The following is a 14,741-nucleotide window of genomic DNA, read 5'->3' as shown; positions in this document are numbered from 1 at the left end:
GCATCGCATATTACAATGTTAATACATTGGTAATTGGCTTTTCAAGGGTTTGGAATACTTTTAATGAGGTAATTTGATTGGTCGTTTGGGATGAGATGTGACAGATGCATATCTTCTGAAGCACAAATATTAGACACGCGCTTTCTATGCTGTCACAAACACACACACACACACACATTGCATTTTGACAATGACTTTTTTTTTTTTTTTTTACAGCGGAACTTATAAACAACCATCCTCTAATCATCTCTGGACTCTGGTATATCCAACATGACGGCAGAGCGCTGCTCCTGGCTGGAGAAGACGGAATGCGTTGGGATAAACTTGCCTCGCAGCTGCCACATTTCTTCGAATCGCCCTCCGGAGAGGAAAGAGAATCCCCTAGCCTCTGCAACATATCATCTACCCAGCACCTGACCCTATGGGTTCACGCATATTACAGTTGGACTTACAGTGGTCAACCCGCCACCAACCACAGGGACCCACTGGGGGAGACGCCCACTTGTTAAGACCATGGGGAAAGTCGTGACCTTTTAAGCAATCTTATTCAATTCGATTCAACTTTATTTGTGTAGCCCTTAATCACCGGTACGGTCTCGAAAGGCTTAACAGGCCAAACGTTAATGACACCCCCCTGAGCCTAGCCCCCCAAGAGGGCAAGAAAAAAGTCCCTTTATGAGCAATGAAGTAATCCTGAGGAGGCAGAGTTGGGGATCCCAACCTCCAGGGATGGTCAGGAGTGCAGTGGGTGCCATGATTGACAAACAGAAAAGTCCAGGCATCCAGTCGCAGTCACCGCAACACGCTAGAACAGAGAGAATTAATGAATTAGAAGGGAAAAGTGCATACTGGAAATATAGACTGCTGCTAATATAGTAGCATCGTTTTAGCACCCCTATGTTGCAAATGAAAGGCTGTAGAGGTACGTTGTCAGCTTTGCTTTGAATAGCTTGACAGAGTCCGCGTCCCTGATGCCACGTGGCGGACTATTCCATCTGTTTTTCATTTGATCAACAGCTGTCTCCCCCAATTGGACTGCCTATCAACAGTTCTTTGCAAGATAGTGAGGGGACCCACGATGTGCAGAGATCTGTGTATATAGCCCCGGACACGCTAACAGGAAACAGAGGGGCCCACTGTAGCTACAAGCAGACAAAGACCACGCAAAAAAGGGAGTGACTCCATTCTGCATGGTCTCAGTGGAATATCTTTAGACTAGGAGTTGTTGGGGATCCGACCTGAATGACTTCCACCCAGTAAAGAGCACATGCAGTTCAAGTTGTCCTTCCGCCAAAAGAAGGTTTCTCCAGGAAAAAGGTTCAATCCCTCCCACTCTGCCTCCCCCCCTCTTTCATCCCCCCTGTCCTACACCCCCCCTCCGCTCCATTTTCCCCTCTGAATGGTCTAATCCACTGGTTCACATGAGCTCCCCTCCCCCTGAATGTGCGAGCGTGTGCGTGTGTGTGTGTGTGTGTGCGTGTGCGTGTGCGTGTGCGTGTGCGTTTAAGAAGAGTGCATGTGTTGCGTTTGCCTTAGCAAAGCGTGCACTGGGTCCCAAGACTTTTTCGAGATTACACGCTTGCCTTGATATCCTGTATCTAGTTGGGACTTCCACAACTACCCCTGCCTCACCTAGGTTGCACTTTATTCCTCCTTCAAACCTCCCAGCCTGAGCTTCTGACTTCGTCGTTGCGGACAGAACTTTTCAAGTGCAACAGGCTGCAGGATGAATGGATCAGTGGACTCGTGCGAGAATGGCGACGGATCCTTCATGTTTACGTCCGAGTCGGTGGGTGAGGGACACCCCGGTGAGTACGGGACCCTCCTCGGGGTGGTGTCGCCGCTCTCCCGCGTGAGCTGGGGGGGGGGCCCAACAGAGGAATGCGGGGGGTTTGGTGGTTGAGAACTGCACAACGAGGGGAATGTGAATTGGGATTCTGCTGGGATACTGCTGCTCTGCTCAACAGAGAGGTTCCTAGAATGTGGGCTGTGCAAGAGATGTGTTTTTGGAAAAAAAAAAAAGTGTGATTTCGCATCATAAAGGAGATTATGCATGGGGGGTTTAGGATGCAGCAGAGGAGGGTTTGGGGGCTTAGGTTTAGGTTAGGCTTGCTTACTAAGGCAAGCTACGACCACATAGCTGGGGACGTAGCCCATAGTTGTACTGATGTTGTTATGCTGTAAAGGCTATGTGGAGTGCCACATGTAAACATTGATTGACTGACACCTTTTATAGACCAGCACAAGCACAATTGCCTTGGGGAGCCAGTAAAGTTTAAAGTGGATGCAATCCAGCTTTATGCGTTTGCGTTCACAAACACAGTCATCAGCCACTGGAGATTCCGTGGCTGTGATTGTTCATAATTGATCTGTGAAGCCCCTCCTGGCTGCATGCCATACTCCACATGCAACCACATGCAACACAATTTGCATTGGTCAAACATATGCAAGTAGGCACTGTTAATATAGCTAAACACACACACACGCGCACACACACACACACACACACACACACACATATGCACACACACACACACACACACACACACATATGCACACACACCGCACACACACACACACACACACACACACACACACACACACACACACACCTCAGATAAGACGTTTCAACCAACACACACATGAACGTATGCATACACACAACCATACACACACATGCAGAAATGCAAAGACTCACACAGTTAATAATTCACAGTATTCCATAGTGAAATCATTAGATGGGGGGTGTATGCTACAGCATAAAGATAAAAATAATTTCAACGTGGGTAGTAAAGTCCTCATGTGTGCGTTTTTGATGAACAGATACTGTTTTATAACTTTGGGTCTCACGCACCACATACAAACTATGGTCTGTCCTGCCAACCACTGCGGGCTATTCTTAGGCACTGCTAGTATGAGCCTGGAGTAGTACAGTCAGTTTGGAGTGGAAGCTTGGGAAACGTGATATTTCATAGCTCAGCTCAGATGCTGTCATCGATATGTTCTGTATAAGTGTGGGGTGGGGGTGGGGGGGGGGGGCGGGTGGGAAGTGACCCCTTCTGTTATCTATCTGCACAGTTTGGTCAAACACAGCACCGTGTGAAACACATTTGAACTATTGAGCTGTAATGATATAATCACACAAAAAAATGTCTTGTTTTTGTAGATAAGATATGTGACCAGATCAGTGACGCAGTGTTGGACGCTCACCTGAAGCAGGACCCAGACGCCAAGGTGGCTTGTGGTGAGTGGGGGTGTCCACCAGTAGAGGGCAGCAGAGACAAGGCTCCCGCTATAGCAGAGAACGCTAGGAGACGTTGGATGAATATTTCAATTAATATTAGTTCTTCATACAGTACACGATTCGAAATATTTATTGCATTATCATTTAAAGTATTGCGTTTTACAACACGCATTAAGGACAATGAGTTTTCGTTCTAAATAAAAATGAATCACTTATATGGACTGAAAAGTATTTTTTCTAGTAAATCTCCTAAAGTGCTTAAGACGAAAAACCCAGCAGCATCTCAATGTGAATGGAAAACGGATTTTACACCAAAGTTATAACAATACATGCCTAGTTATAACATGCTTGGCTGGGGCGTCTGTGGGTGAAAACAGAGACGGTGTGTAAGACGGGCATGGTGCTGCTCTGTGGAGAGATCACGTCCCGCGCCAGCGTAGACTACCAGAAGGTGGTGCGAGACACCATCCGACACATCGGATACGACAACTCAGACAAAGGTAACAATACACCAGGGCCACAGACTAGTGTCTGGCGAGCCATGGATTATGTTTGCGTGCGTGCGTGCGTGCGTGCGTGCGTAATTGAATAAAGTTCCAGAATTGAAATTTAAATGTACTTTTTAAATAGATTGTGTCCCCTCAAATGTATTGTATTTATTTATTAGTTGTATTGTCAGCAGCATTTTAATGACGTATTATGTTAAATTGTCTTTTGTTATGAACATAATTACACCTATCAAAATTCTTGTTTTAAATGAACCTTCAGTTGAGTCCACCCATGTGCTCCGTCATTCCAGCGTCTCTAAACGTGTATTTTCTGCCCTCTCAGGCTTCGACTACAAGACGTGCAACGTGCTGGTGGCGTTGGAGCAGCAGTCCCCGGACATCGCTCAGGGTGTGCATGTGGACCGCCTGGAGGATGATATCGGAGCAGGGGACCAGGTACTATTAACCCATACTAGTACAACTTAATACAGCAAACATGGACTGCAGCGGATAGCGGCCATCTAGGACGGACACAGGGAATTGAACCCAGTGACCGTGAATCACCCTAAAAGACACCGCTCACCCATTCATCCCTCGCGCTATCGACTATTTAGGTAGTATCAGGCGCTGTAGTCCAAAGCAGAATAATCACAATGATTGGAATAATGACAATGATTTCTGCCAATGTTTTACTGTAGTCATGGTTGAGCAGGAAAGAGTCAAACAGAGCGAGATTATTTATTTTAACAACCCAAAAGAAATCCCCTCCCTCTCTGCTCCCTTCCTCCGTACATTTATCTGCCACTGTTGATTTACATGATTGACAGGCGAGATGGATTCCCTGAACCCCCAGTAGCGGAAGAGATGCCCTGATTGGTCAGAAAAAGACCCGGGCGCACTCTAAAACCAAAATGATCCGCTGCAGAGGCAGACGCAGGCAACACACAAAAAGTGGATATTCTCACAGTGCACTTCCCCTCACTTACAGCCGATTGGACGGCTGTGCCATTTCTAACGCACGGACACTCAAATGATGGCTCTCCAAGCTTACCGACAGCACCTTTAATGAATCACCGGCAGGGTCTGATGTTCGGCTACGCCACGGACGAGACGGAGGAGTGCATGCCGCTCACCATCGTCCTGGCCCACCGTCTCAATGCCAAGATGGCCGAGCTGAGGCGGAGCGGCGAGGTGCCCTGGCTCCGCCCGGACTCCAAGACGCAGGTAGGCCGGGCGTCTCCTCCTCTGTAGGTTAACAGGTCTATTGTAGGTCTACTGTTAGTTCATATCTTCATTGTTATTTGCCTCCACCTCCTCCGCCTCCACCTCTCGCCCCCCCCCCCTCTCTTCCTCCTCCCGCCAACTCCTCCTCTTATCTCCCTCCTCTTCCGGTCCTCCACCTTCTCATCATCCACCCCTCATCATCATCCTGCATCTCCTCTTTCTCCTATCCCTCCTTCCACTTCACTACTGCCTCCTCCTTCTCCTCCTGCTCCTCCCTCCTCCTCCTCCACCCTCCTCCACCACCTCCTCCTCCACCACCCCCCCACACACACCCTCCTCCACCTCCTCCTCCTCCTCCACCCTCCTCCGCCTCCTCCTCCTCCACCCTCCTCCTCCTCCTCCTCCTCCACCACCTCCTCTACTGCCTCCTCCTCCTCCGCCTCCTCCTCCTCCACCCTCCTCCTCCACCTCCACCACCTCCTCCTCCTCCTCCACCCTCCTCCTCCACCCTCCTCCTCCTCCTCCACCTCCTCCTCCTCCTCCGCCTCCTCCTCCTCCACATCCTCCTCCTCCACCTCCACCACCTCCTCCACCCTCCTCCTCCTCCTCCTCCTCCACCCTCCTCCTCCACCCTCCTCTTCCTCCAACTCCTCCTCCTCAACTCCTCCTCCTCCACCCTCCTCCTCCTCCTCCTCCTCCACCTCCTCCTCCACCTCCACCACCTCCTCCTCCGCCTCCTCCTCCTCCTCTGCCTCCTCCACCCTCCTCCTCCTCCACCTCCTCCTCCTCCACCTCCTCCTCCACCTCCTCCACCTCCTCCTCCTCCTCCACCCTCCTCCTCCACCTCCACCACCTCCTCCTCCTCCTCCACCCTCCTCCTCCTCCTCCTCCTCCTCCTCCTCCACCTCCTCCTCCACCTCCTCCTCCACCTCCACCACCTCCTCCTCCGCCTCCTCCTCCTCCTCTGCCTCCTCCACCCTCCACCTCCACCACCTCCTCCTCCTCCTCCACCCTCCTCCACCTCCTCCTCCACCCTCCTCCACCTCCTCCTCTGCCTCCTCCACCTCCTCCTCCTCCACCTCCTCCTCCACCCTCCTCCACCTCCTCCTACTCCTCCTCCACCTCCTCCTCCACCTCCACCACCTCCTCCTCTGCCTCCTCCACCTCCTCCTCCTCCACCTCCTCCTCCACCCTCCTCCACCTCCACCACCTCCTCTGCCTCCTCCACCCTCCTCCTCCTCCTCCTACACCCTCCTCCTCCACCTCCCGTCCCTCCCCGTGCCCCCCAGGTGACGGTGCACTACGACCAGGAGAACGGCGCGGTGATCCCCAAGCGGGTGCACACGGTGGTGGTGTCGGTGCAGCACGACGACTACATCGAGCTGGAAGAGCAGAAGGCGGTGCTGAAGGAGAAGGTCATCAAGGCCGTGGTCCCCGCCAAGTACCTGGACGAGGACACCATCTACCACCTGCAGCCCAGCGGGCGCTTCGTCATCGGCGGACCGCAGGTACCGAACCCACAGTCATTCTTATAGGTGACACCGGGTCGGATGGTGGACTGATCTGTCCGTCATACAGGGACGTGCACAGGAGTTTTCAGGGGCAGGTGCCGAATTGTTGACGGGGAGGAGGGGTTGGATCGCGGATGAGCGCTATTGCGGGCGCGATTGTTGAAGAACACTCAGAGGGCACTTTTTAATACGAGGCAAAAAGGGCAGGGGCTCAAGCACCCCTAGGGCCCTATGTGTGCACGTGCCTGCCATCATACATCTAGGCGGACACGCCTCGTGATGTCAGAAGAGGCCGATTTTCAAAACGGCTTATAACAACTAATCACATTCACACCTGGTAGCACAATATGTCACCTTTAAGAATAGACGAAGTGAATCATGAGAGTCAAGACTCTCAAGTTTTTCTTCCCGTCTTATCAAATGTACTTTTTCTCCTCAAATCATTCAACAATCTATCAATGTTCACCACAAAAAACTTTTCTTGTTGAATACACCATTTTTTCATTAAAAAAAAAAACACAGAAAAAAACACAATGTTACAATAATGGTCTTGCATTGCGGCGCCACGGTTACACACATAAATAAATGAAGAAGGTGGATCATCTGAAATAACTGCTTCTTCTTCATCAACCGTCATTTTAGTTTAATTTGAGTTTCCAATCCAAACCATGTGCGTGTATGCATGTGTCATCATCCTCACGTCATCCTCTGTCTGTCTGTCTGTCTGTCTGTCTGTCTGTCTGTCTGTCTGTCTGTGTCTGTCTGTCTGTCTCTATGTCTGTCTCCGGTGGGCAGGGGGACGCCGGTGTGACCGGGAGGAAGATCATCGTGGACACGTACGGGGGCTGGGGGGCCCACGGCGGCGGGGCCTTCTCGGGGAAGGACTACACCAAGGTGGACCGGTCAGCGGCCTACGCGGCCCGCTGGGTGGCCAAGTCCCTGGTGAAGGCCAATCTCTGTCGCAGGGTGTTGGTCCAGGTGAGGCTTCACCTTGCAGACCCGTACACCACATCATCCATGTTGCTGGGAAATAGTAGTTCAGACGCAGGATGTGACAAGCGTTTGTCTGCATTCAAGTATTACCAAGTATTATCAAGTATTATCAAGTATTATCAAGAAAGTCCCTCTCTTCTTGAGGCCTACCTGTATAAAAAGACGTCAACTAATTAAAACGGACACTTAAATTATAACAGTAACACTTTAGAATGAGGATGTTAATTCAATAATCAGCATTATTATATATCATTAGCATAGGGGTTAGGATGAGCGTGAGAGTTAGGGTTAGGGTTATATAATGCATAAATGGATACCTTAGCTATGTGAACACCATCATTAAATGATTAACCATTAACCATTAGTTAACTGTGAATTAACATGGTTAATATTTATTACTGCATTAACTAATGTTAATTCATGGTTACTTTAAGTAAGTAAATATGTATTTTAACTAATTATAAATATATATATATATATTATTATTATATATATGTATAGAAAACCCGTTGTAACGTCACGTGAAGACCTTTTGGCTGATGTAAGCCCTCACCTGTGAATGACAGGTAGCGTATGCCATCGGAGTGGCCCATCCCTTGTCCGTGTCGCTGTTCACCTACGGCTCCTCCCAGAGGAATGAGATGCTACTGCTACAGATCGTCAACCAAAACTTTGACCTCCGACCTGGAGTCATCGTGAGGTGAGGCCTACCTTTTAGACAGATGGGGGAGAAGCAGTCGTAGTAATCAAGTCAAGTATTACTATAGCCCCTTAATCACAGTTACAGACAGTCTCAAAGGGCTTTATATGTTGATGACCCCTCCAACCCTAGACCCCAATGAAAACATGAAATGACTGAAGTAACTAAGTTACTTATCAAGGAAGAAACCATGGGAAGGAACACAGAGTGGGCAAAGCAATGGCCATGGTGATGAGGTGCTGGCCAGTGAGCAAGCTGGTAGCCATCAAGCGGGGCGGGGGAGGGGGGGGGGGGGGGGGGTGGGGGCAACCCAGTTAAACAGAGCCAGCATTATGCTCAGATGGGGCAGTCAGTGCTTTAGTAACACTCAAACCACTTAGAGTGCATCAGGCTTTGAGTGAGTCCACTGTGATTAGCTGTAGGAATAACAGAGGATGAGTGAAACATTGATGGAAGGGTGTGGGGGCGGGTTCTTGGATCAACAGAGACCTGGACCTGAAGAGACCTATCTACCAGAGGACCGCCTGCTACGGCCACTTCGGCCGGGAGGGCTTCCCCTGGGAGGTTCCCAAGGAGCTGAAGTACTGAGCACTGTGTGTGTGTGTGTGTGTGTGTGTGTGCGTGTGTGTGCCTGTGTGTGTGTATGTGTGTGTGTCCGTGTGGATGTGTGTCTGTCTGTTTGTGCGTGAGACAGAGGAGCAAGAGGACATAAGTGTGTGTTTGTGTGTGTGTGTGTGTGTGTCTGTCTGTTTGTGTGTGAGAGAGAGGAAGGAAGCGCAAGAGGACATTAATGTGTATGTGTGTTTGTCTGTGTATGTCTATGGGAGTATGCATTCACATGCACTTATGCATTCAAGTGTGCCCGTGTGTGGCAGGCTGGCTAACCAGGTAGCTGTCCACGTGATCATGAAGCCGCCCCGGTGGAACCTGTAAATCATGCAGCTTTCCCCTGAAAGGTCTGTGTGTTTTTGATCCCTGAGTAAAGCCTGCTCATTGGACAGGAGGAGTGGAGAGGGAGCCTTCTCAATGACTCATTGGTCGAGATTCTTACTGATTGCTTATCAGAGCTGCAATTCTAGTAAATGAGTTCTTGTTCTTTGCCATTGTATAATGTCTAAAAAAAAGATTCATTTAGGTTTTACATTTATCAACTTTATGTGTGACTAAAGAGCCTTGCAGTATTAAGCCAATGACCAAATGTTAAGCTAGAAGAGCCATATGTTGAAGAGTTAGCATCATAACGTCTTAATATATAAAACAATACTATGTACTATACACGATTTGGGATGACTCATTTTGACATTGTTTCAAATTATATTTTTTGGTTAAAACATGGGACTTTAACTTTGTTCAAAGGGTATTGGATTTAAAAGCAATAGTAAAAATCTTCCATATCTAACATGCTGATACCTGATACCTAAATACAATTGTTTTCCTCATCCTTAAGAGCTTTGTATTTTCTTATTGGAACCACCTCCACAATCTAATGCTACTTACACCCAAATTGCTCTAAAGTATGTTTGTGGTGAGAATGTATTTGGCAAGAAATGTTAACAGCCTAATTGATTTCCAAAGAAAGCCTGGAAAGAGAAGACAAGGTGAGAATGTTTATTAGGAAACAACACTTCCTAGTTTCAGGGTGCTCTTGTTGCCAGCTACGATAAGCACAATTATGAACTCTGTCATCTTTCTCTCCCTCTCACTCTCTCTCCATCTCTCTCATGGCTCAGAATGCTGAACACATTACATAACTCTAATGAACTGACCTGAGAAATCGTGTACATAGCTACATGGATTTTTGAACAATAAAAACAAAGAAAAAAAAAGAAAACATTTTGGATTTTCGTTTTTATTTTATTTCAAGCAGTAATGGTAACAGTAAAATATATATATATATATATTTATATATCTATATTCCTTTGGAATGCAGTTAGGAATGATAACATACAACACAGAAATTGTACTCTATTTTGGTCCCTTTTTTTTGTCTCCATGGAGAAGCTGGTGTCCATACCGCCACTCCTGGTACAAAACGACCCCCGGATCAGGAGGTGGGGGCGCGGCGCGGCCGAATCCTCCAGCGATGCACCGTGCAGGCCTGGCGTTGTCTTTACGAGTTGCATGTTTTTTTTTGCATTGGACGACAGTTCGACAAGAGTCTCATAGCTTTTCCACTGGGAGGTCTGGGAGGACGAGGCTTGGGCTCGCGGTCGGTTGGTCTGATTACATCAGATTGCGATGGACAGTCCATCGCATGGAGTTGCTGCTACTAAGTTTTGGTCGAGCATCACGTAAAAGACCCCCCACACACCCTCCCTCTCTCCCTCCCACCCCTTTTAAAAAACGAAAAAGGGGTTTAGCTTTTCAAACAGCACACAATACTTGGTAGAAAAATAACAATCCCTCTATTGTCTTGAGGTCTTCCAGCGGTTCTACCTCGCTGTAGTGTAAAAAAAACGCTGGTGATGTAACAGATTTTTCCTGAGAGCAAACAATGCCGGCCTTGGTTGTCTGAAACACCAAACGCTGAAGGAGAAAAAAAAAAAAAAAACACGAAACAAACGGAACGGCGAAAAGGGACCCCGCCACGTTCTGCTGCGCGAGGAGCACACATCTAAGGCACGTTTCAGGATACCGCATCGCATGGAACGCAACGGGGGGTGTAAGGGGGGGGGAAGGGGGAGGTGGGCCAATCTAAAAAAAGTGACACGTTACATAACCAGGCATCAAAGCGGACGCCCCATAGTTTTCTCTCTCTCTCTCTCTCTCTCTCTCTCTCTCTCTCTCATCTCTCTCTCTCTCTCTCTCTCTCTCTCTCTCTCTCTCTCTCTCTCTCTCTCTCTCTCTCTCTCTCGAGATTCTCGCGCTGGCGCTACACGCCAAGCGCGTGTAAAAAAAACAACCCCACACGACACGGCAACGCGGCTGTGCTGCGTCGCAGACGTGCCGCGGTCACGCGGCGGGACAGTTTGACAGTCTCCGCCGCGTTCTCTCACAGTCTTTGGTCGTTGCGGTCAAACAGCTGTTGGCTTGTCTTCAGCCCCCCCCTCCCACCCCCCGTCGCCCCCCCTGCCGCACACACACACACACACAGACACACACAGACACACACACACACCCCGTCCGTCCGTCTGTCAATCCCCCCCGGCGCCCCCGCCGGACAGCTTCTGCGTGACGTGCTGTGACGTCATGTCCCCGCCGCCGCACTCCGAGTACAGCATGGCCAGGCTGTCGGGCGCGTAGCAGCCGGCCACCGACGCCGCCGACTCCATCTTGTGGTGGTGGTGGTGGTGGTGGGTGGGGGCGGGGAAGCCAGTGGAGGAGGAGGCCCCGCCCCCCCGGGACAGCACCACCAGGGTGTTGGGGGACATGGCGGAGAACTCGAAGGCGAAGGTGCCGTAGAAGAGCATGACGAGCATGCAGAACACCCACTCCAGGATGGCGGAGATGTGCTGCAGCACGAAGCTGGCCTCCACGCAGAAGAAACCCCCGCCTGGAAGGAGGGACCGGAGTGAAGGAGAACGACTGGGAGATAGGGGTGGGGGGGGCACGTGAGAGGGCGAACGAGAGAGAGAGAGAAAGAGAGTGCTACAGAGGTTGAGAGAGACACAGAGACAGAAACAAGAGTGGGAGCGACAGAGAGAGAGAGAGCGACAGAGAGAGAGAGAGAGAGAGAGAGAGAGAGAGAGAGAGAGAGAGAGAGAGAGAGAGAGAGAGAGAGAGAGTCACAGAGAGAATGAGAGAAAAGGCAAGGCAGAGAGAGACAGACACAAAGACAGAGGGAGAGAGAGAGAGAGAGAGTGAGAGAGAAAGACAGAGAGACAGAGAGAAAAGGAGAGTGTGAGAGAGAAAGACAAAGAGCCCTCTCTTTGAACACACACACACACACAATCACACAAAAATAAACACACACACACGAAAACACAGAATGTATCGCACTATGTGGTCCGGCAGAGGGGAGATGAATCATAGCACTAAGCGCAGAGCTGGAGACACAGCGTGCCACTTGACGGCCCCCACGCCAGACACGCATGTCCAGATAACGTTATCTATTAAAAGGAGCTGAACCACTCAGTAAACAAAAAACAAAGAGCGCATTGCCCTTTAACACAGTTGCAGGCCTGGTTCTTCAGAGGCCTCAGTTTACAGGGTGGTCATCTCCACAATCACTCTCGTTCAGTTTCTTGCTCTGTTCGGGTCCGCTGTCAGCGGAAGTTCTCCTGCTAAGACTTGGGTTCCTTTAAACTCTCATCCTCGCTCATCCTTTCTCACACATACAAAACAAAAGCTGTGTTTGCGGTATCGGAGCACCACGCGTCTTAAAGGATACCGAGGACCAGGGCCATGAAGGTGAGGAGGGACATGGTCAGACGTATGTGCCCCAGGAGGTACTCATGCTGGGTCTTGGCCAAGCGGTAGGTCAGAGCCGTCTGGAGGCTCACGAACACCATGCTGCAGGTGAACGCCACCCCGGCGCCCACGTAGTGCAGCACCTTGGCGTAGTCCAGCTGTAGACGGAACAGAGAGGGAGGGAGGGAGGGACACACACACACACATACACATTTCATATTCATGTTTACAATTTTTTTTTTATTGTACAAATTAAGTCACCTGAACCCAAGCTATATCTATACATGTCTACATCTACATCTACAACAAACACATAATACATTAAAGGTGCTTTATGTCGATTTGAGAGCTATTATCTGAGTATAACTTCTAGCGTTTTGTGCGTTTGATGCACTGTGAATACTGTCTGTTCCTGTTGACTGCCCCTGCCTCTGTACGGTACTGTAATTTACAGCTCCCACCGTTTTCTGACCAATCACGGTGTCTTTCCCCTGCTGAACCTCCCTGCAGTGTATGGGGGAGGGAGCAGAGAGTGAGGGAAATGTTTTTTGTTTAGTTTTAAAATATTTATCTCTTTTGCTGTTTTCTGCTCTCTCTCTCTCTCTCTCTCTCTCTCTCTCTCCCTCTCTCTCTCGCTCTCTCTCACTCTCTCTCTTTACAACTGCAGAAGCTTTAACTATATAATTGAGGTGTGGCATTTGACCAAAACACTAAAGGGGGCAAAGGCGGCACCGCGGTTGCCACGGTGACGATGGTCACCGTGACCCCATGGGACCTGCACTGGGAACGGACTGCCCCGCGAAAATAAAATACAATACGACGACAACAACAGATGAACACTTGATGATAGATTCTAGGTACAAAGTCAAGGTGGCCCCTTCTCTGCATGATTACAGCTCACTAATCAAACAAAAAGGGAAAGGAAAAAAGGGCTTGGTTTATCTCATCATCTCATGCATGAGGTACAGTCAATCCATCCAAGGGGCCGGTGTATATATCATCACGCACGACATGTGTGTTAACTCATCTATCTGAGTTAGCGTTGCGTGTGAGGTTTAAGTAAGGTGGACAGGGTTTATTTAGCGATAATGACCACTTATTTCACGGCTACTTAATAAAGAAATCTATAATTTGACTGAAATACAATTAAAAAAAATAATAATTTGAAGCATTTAAAAATAATTGAAATGCTTCAGATGAAACAAAAACGTTTGTTCGATTCTACGGTTTGAAAATAGCGTCCATAGAGAGGGTGTGTTACTCATAGCAGTGATCTGCTGTGTAAGGGATAATGTATAGAACGTCGGTCATTATCTGGAAATAAGCCCCGACAGAGCGAACAGGCGCTCCGCAAAGCGGAGGGGTCTTGCTTCGGCCTGAAGGGGCCTATTTCCCAATAATGACCAGCGTTCTATACATTATCCCGCTTATTACACAGCTATTTGCCAAAACTAAAGAATGACTTCACATGATGTGTCTTTTTACAATTTATTTGTTACCAGCATTCGTAGTGTTGATCAGCAGAGAAATAGTCCGCCAAAGACGTTGACGTTGCTTAGCAACCGAGTACACTGGGGTTGATAAGTTACCGGACTACTTGCGGAGTGATACGAAAGACGTGAAAAAAATCCACTTTCCTTGACAGCGGTCATTATATGCTTAGCAACGGTCATTATTGAAAAATAATTCACGACCGGAAGTCGGGAAGGCCCATGCAAGTGAACGGAGCGTTCCACAGCATTGAGAAGAGCCGTGTAATAATCTGAAATAACAGACACTAAACTCTGTAATCAATCAGAATCGACTGTTCAACAAAGCTGTGGGAGCCATAAGGGGGTTGCAGGAGGGAACAGATGACCAAAATCAACATTAAAACATTTTATTTAAACAATATACATGCATGCCTTCAAGACATTTTTATTGTCAAACCTTTTTTAAATGCTAATGAGAAAGCAGCCAGGCTGATTAACTGGATGTGTTAACCTGGAAAGAATTCAGAATTCAGAGAAAGCACCAAACTTAATCTCAGTTCAGTAACCATGTTGTACACCCTATCCGAGATTGTGTGAACTCATTCCTCCAGGTTGAAATAAGCGGTTTTCGAAAATCCGGACATTCCAAGAACTTGCTTGAGTCAGAGTTCCTCTGGTGTAAGCTTAAACATGTCTTAACCTCCTACTTTCAGGGCTCAGGTTGGTGGAAGAATTAGTGGGAACATGTTTGTCAATGTG

The 14,741-nt window shown here is 48.7% G+C and overlaps 2 protein-coding genes across 2 annotated transcripts in view; one reads left to right on the top strand and one right to left on the bottom strand.

Annotated features, from left to right (window-relative positions):
* The first annotated feature begins 1,461 nt into the window (after positions 1 to 1,461).
* On the top strand, positions 1,462 to 9,606 carry LOC311367117 (S-adenosylmethionine synthase-like). The gene is made up of 9 exons (XM_084485951.1): positions 1,462 to 1,808; positions 3,167 to 3,244; positions 3,622 to 3,744; positions 4,076 to 4,188; positions 4,813 to 4,956; positions 6,246 to 6,464; positions 7,263 to 7,445; positions 8,027 to 8,160; positions 8,646 to 9,606. Exons 1-9 carry the CDS (start codon positions 1,727 to 1,729, stop codon positions 8,746 to 8,748), a joined length of 1,179 nt encoding a protein of 392 aa, XP_084342077.1. The 5' UTR covers positions 1,462 to 1,726; the 3' UTR covers positions 8,749 to 9,606.
* Positions 9,607 to 10,974: 1,368 nt separating this feature from the next.
* The window catches only part of LOC311366441 (transmembrane protein 150A-like), a 17,781-nt gene continuing 14,014 nt past the window's right edge, over positions 10,975 to 14,741 (bottom strand). The window contains exons 7-8 of the mRNA XM_084485228.1: positions 12,491 to 12,668; positions 10,975 to 11,653 (exon numbers count right to left, since the gene is read on the bottom strand). Coding sequence (XP_084341354.1) covers positions 11,295 to 11,653; positions 12,491 to 12,668 — 537 coding nt within the window. The 3' untranslated portion in view covers positions 10,975 to 11,294. The remainder of the gene's footprint in view (positions 11,654 to 12,490; positions 12,669 to 14,741) is intronic.

Source organism: Micromesistius poutassou (assembly GCF_964030765.1).
Source record: "Micromesistius poutassou genome assembly, chromosome: 21".
NCBI classification, from domain to species: domain Eukaryota; kingdom Metazoa; phylum Chordata; class Actinopteri; order Gadiformes; family Gadidae; genus Micromesistius; species Micromesistius poutassou.
This window is presented reverse-complemented; position numbering and strand designations above follow the sequence as displayed.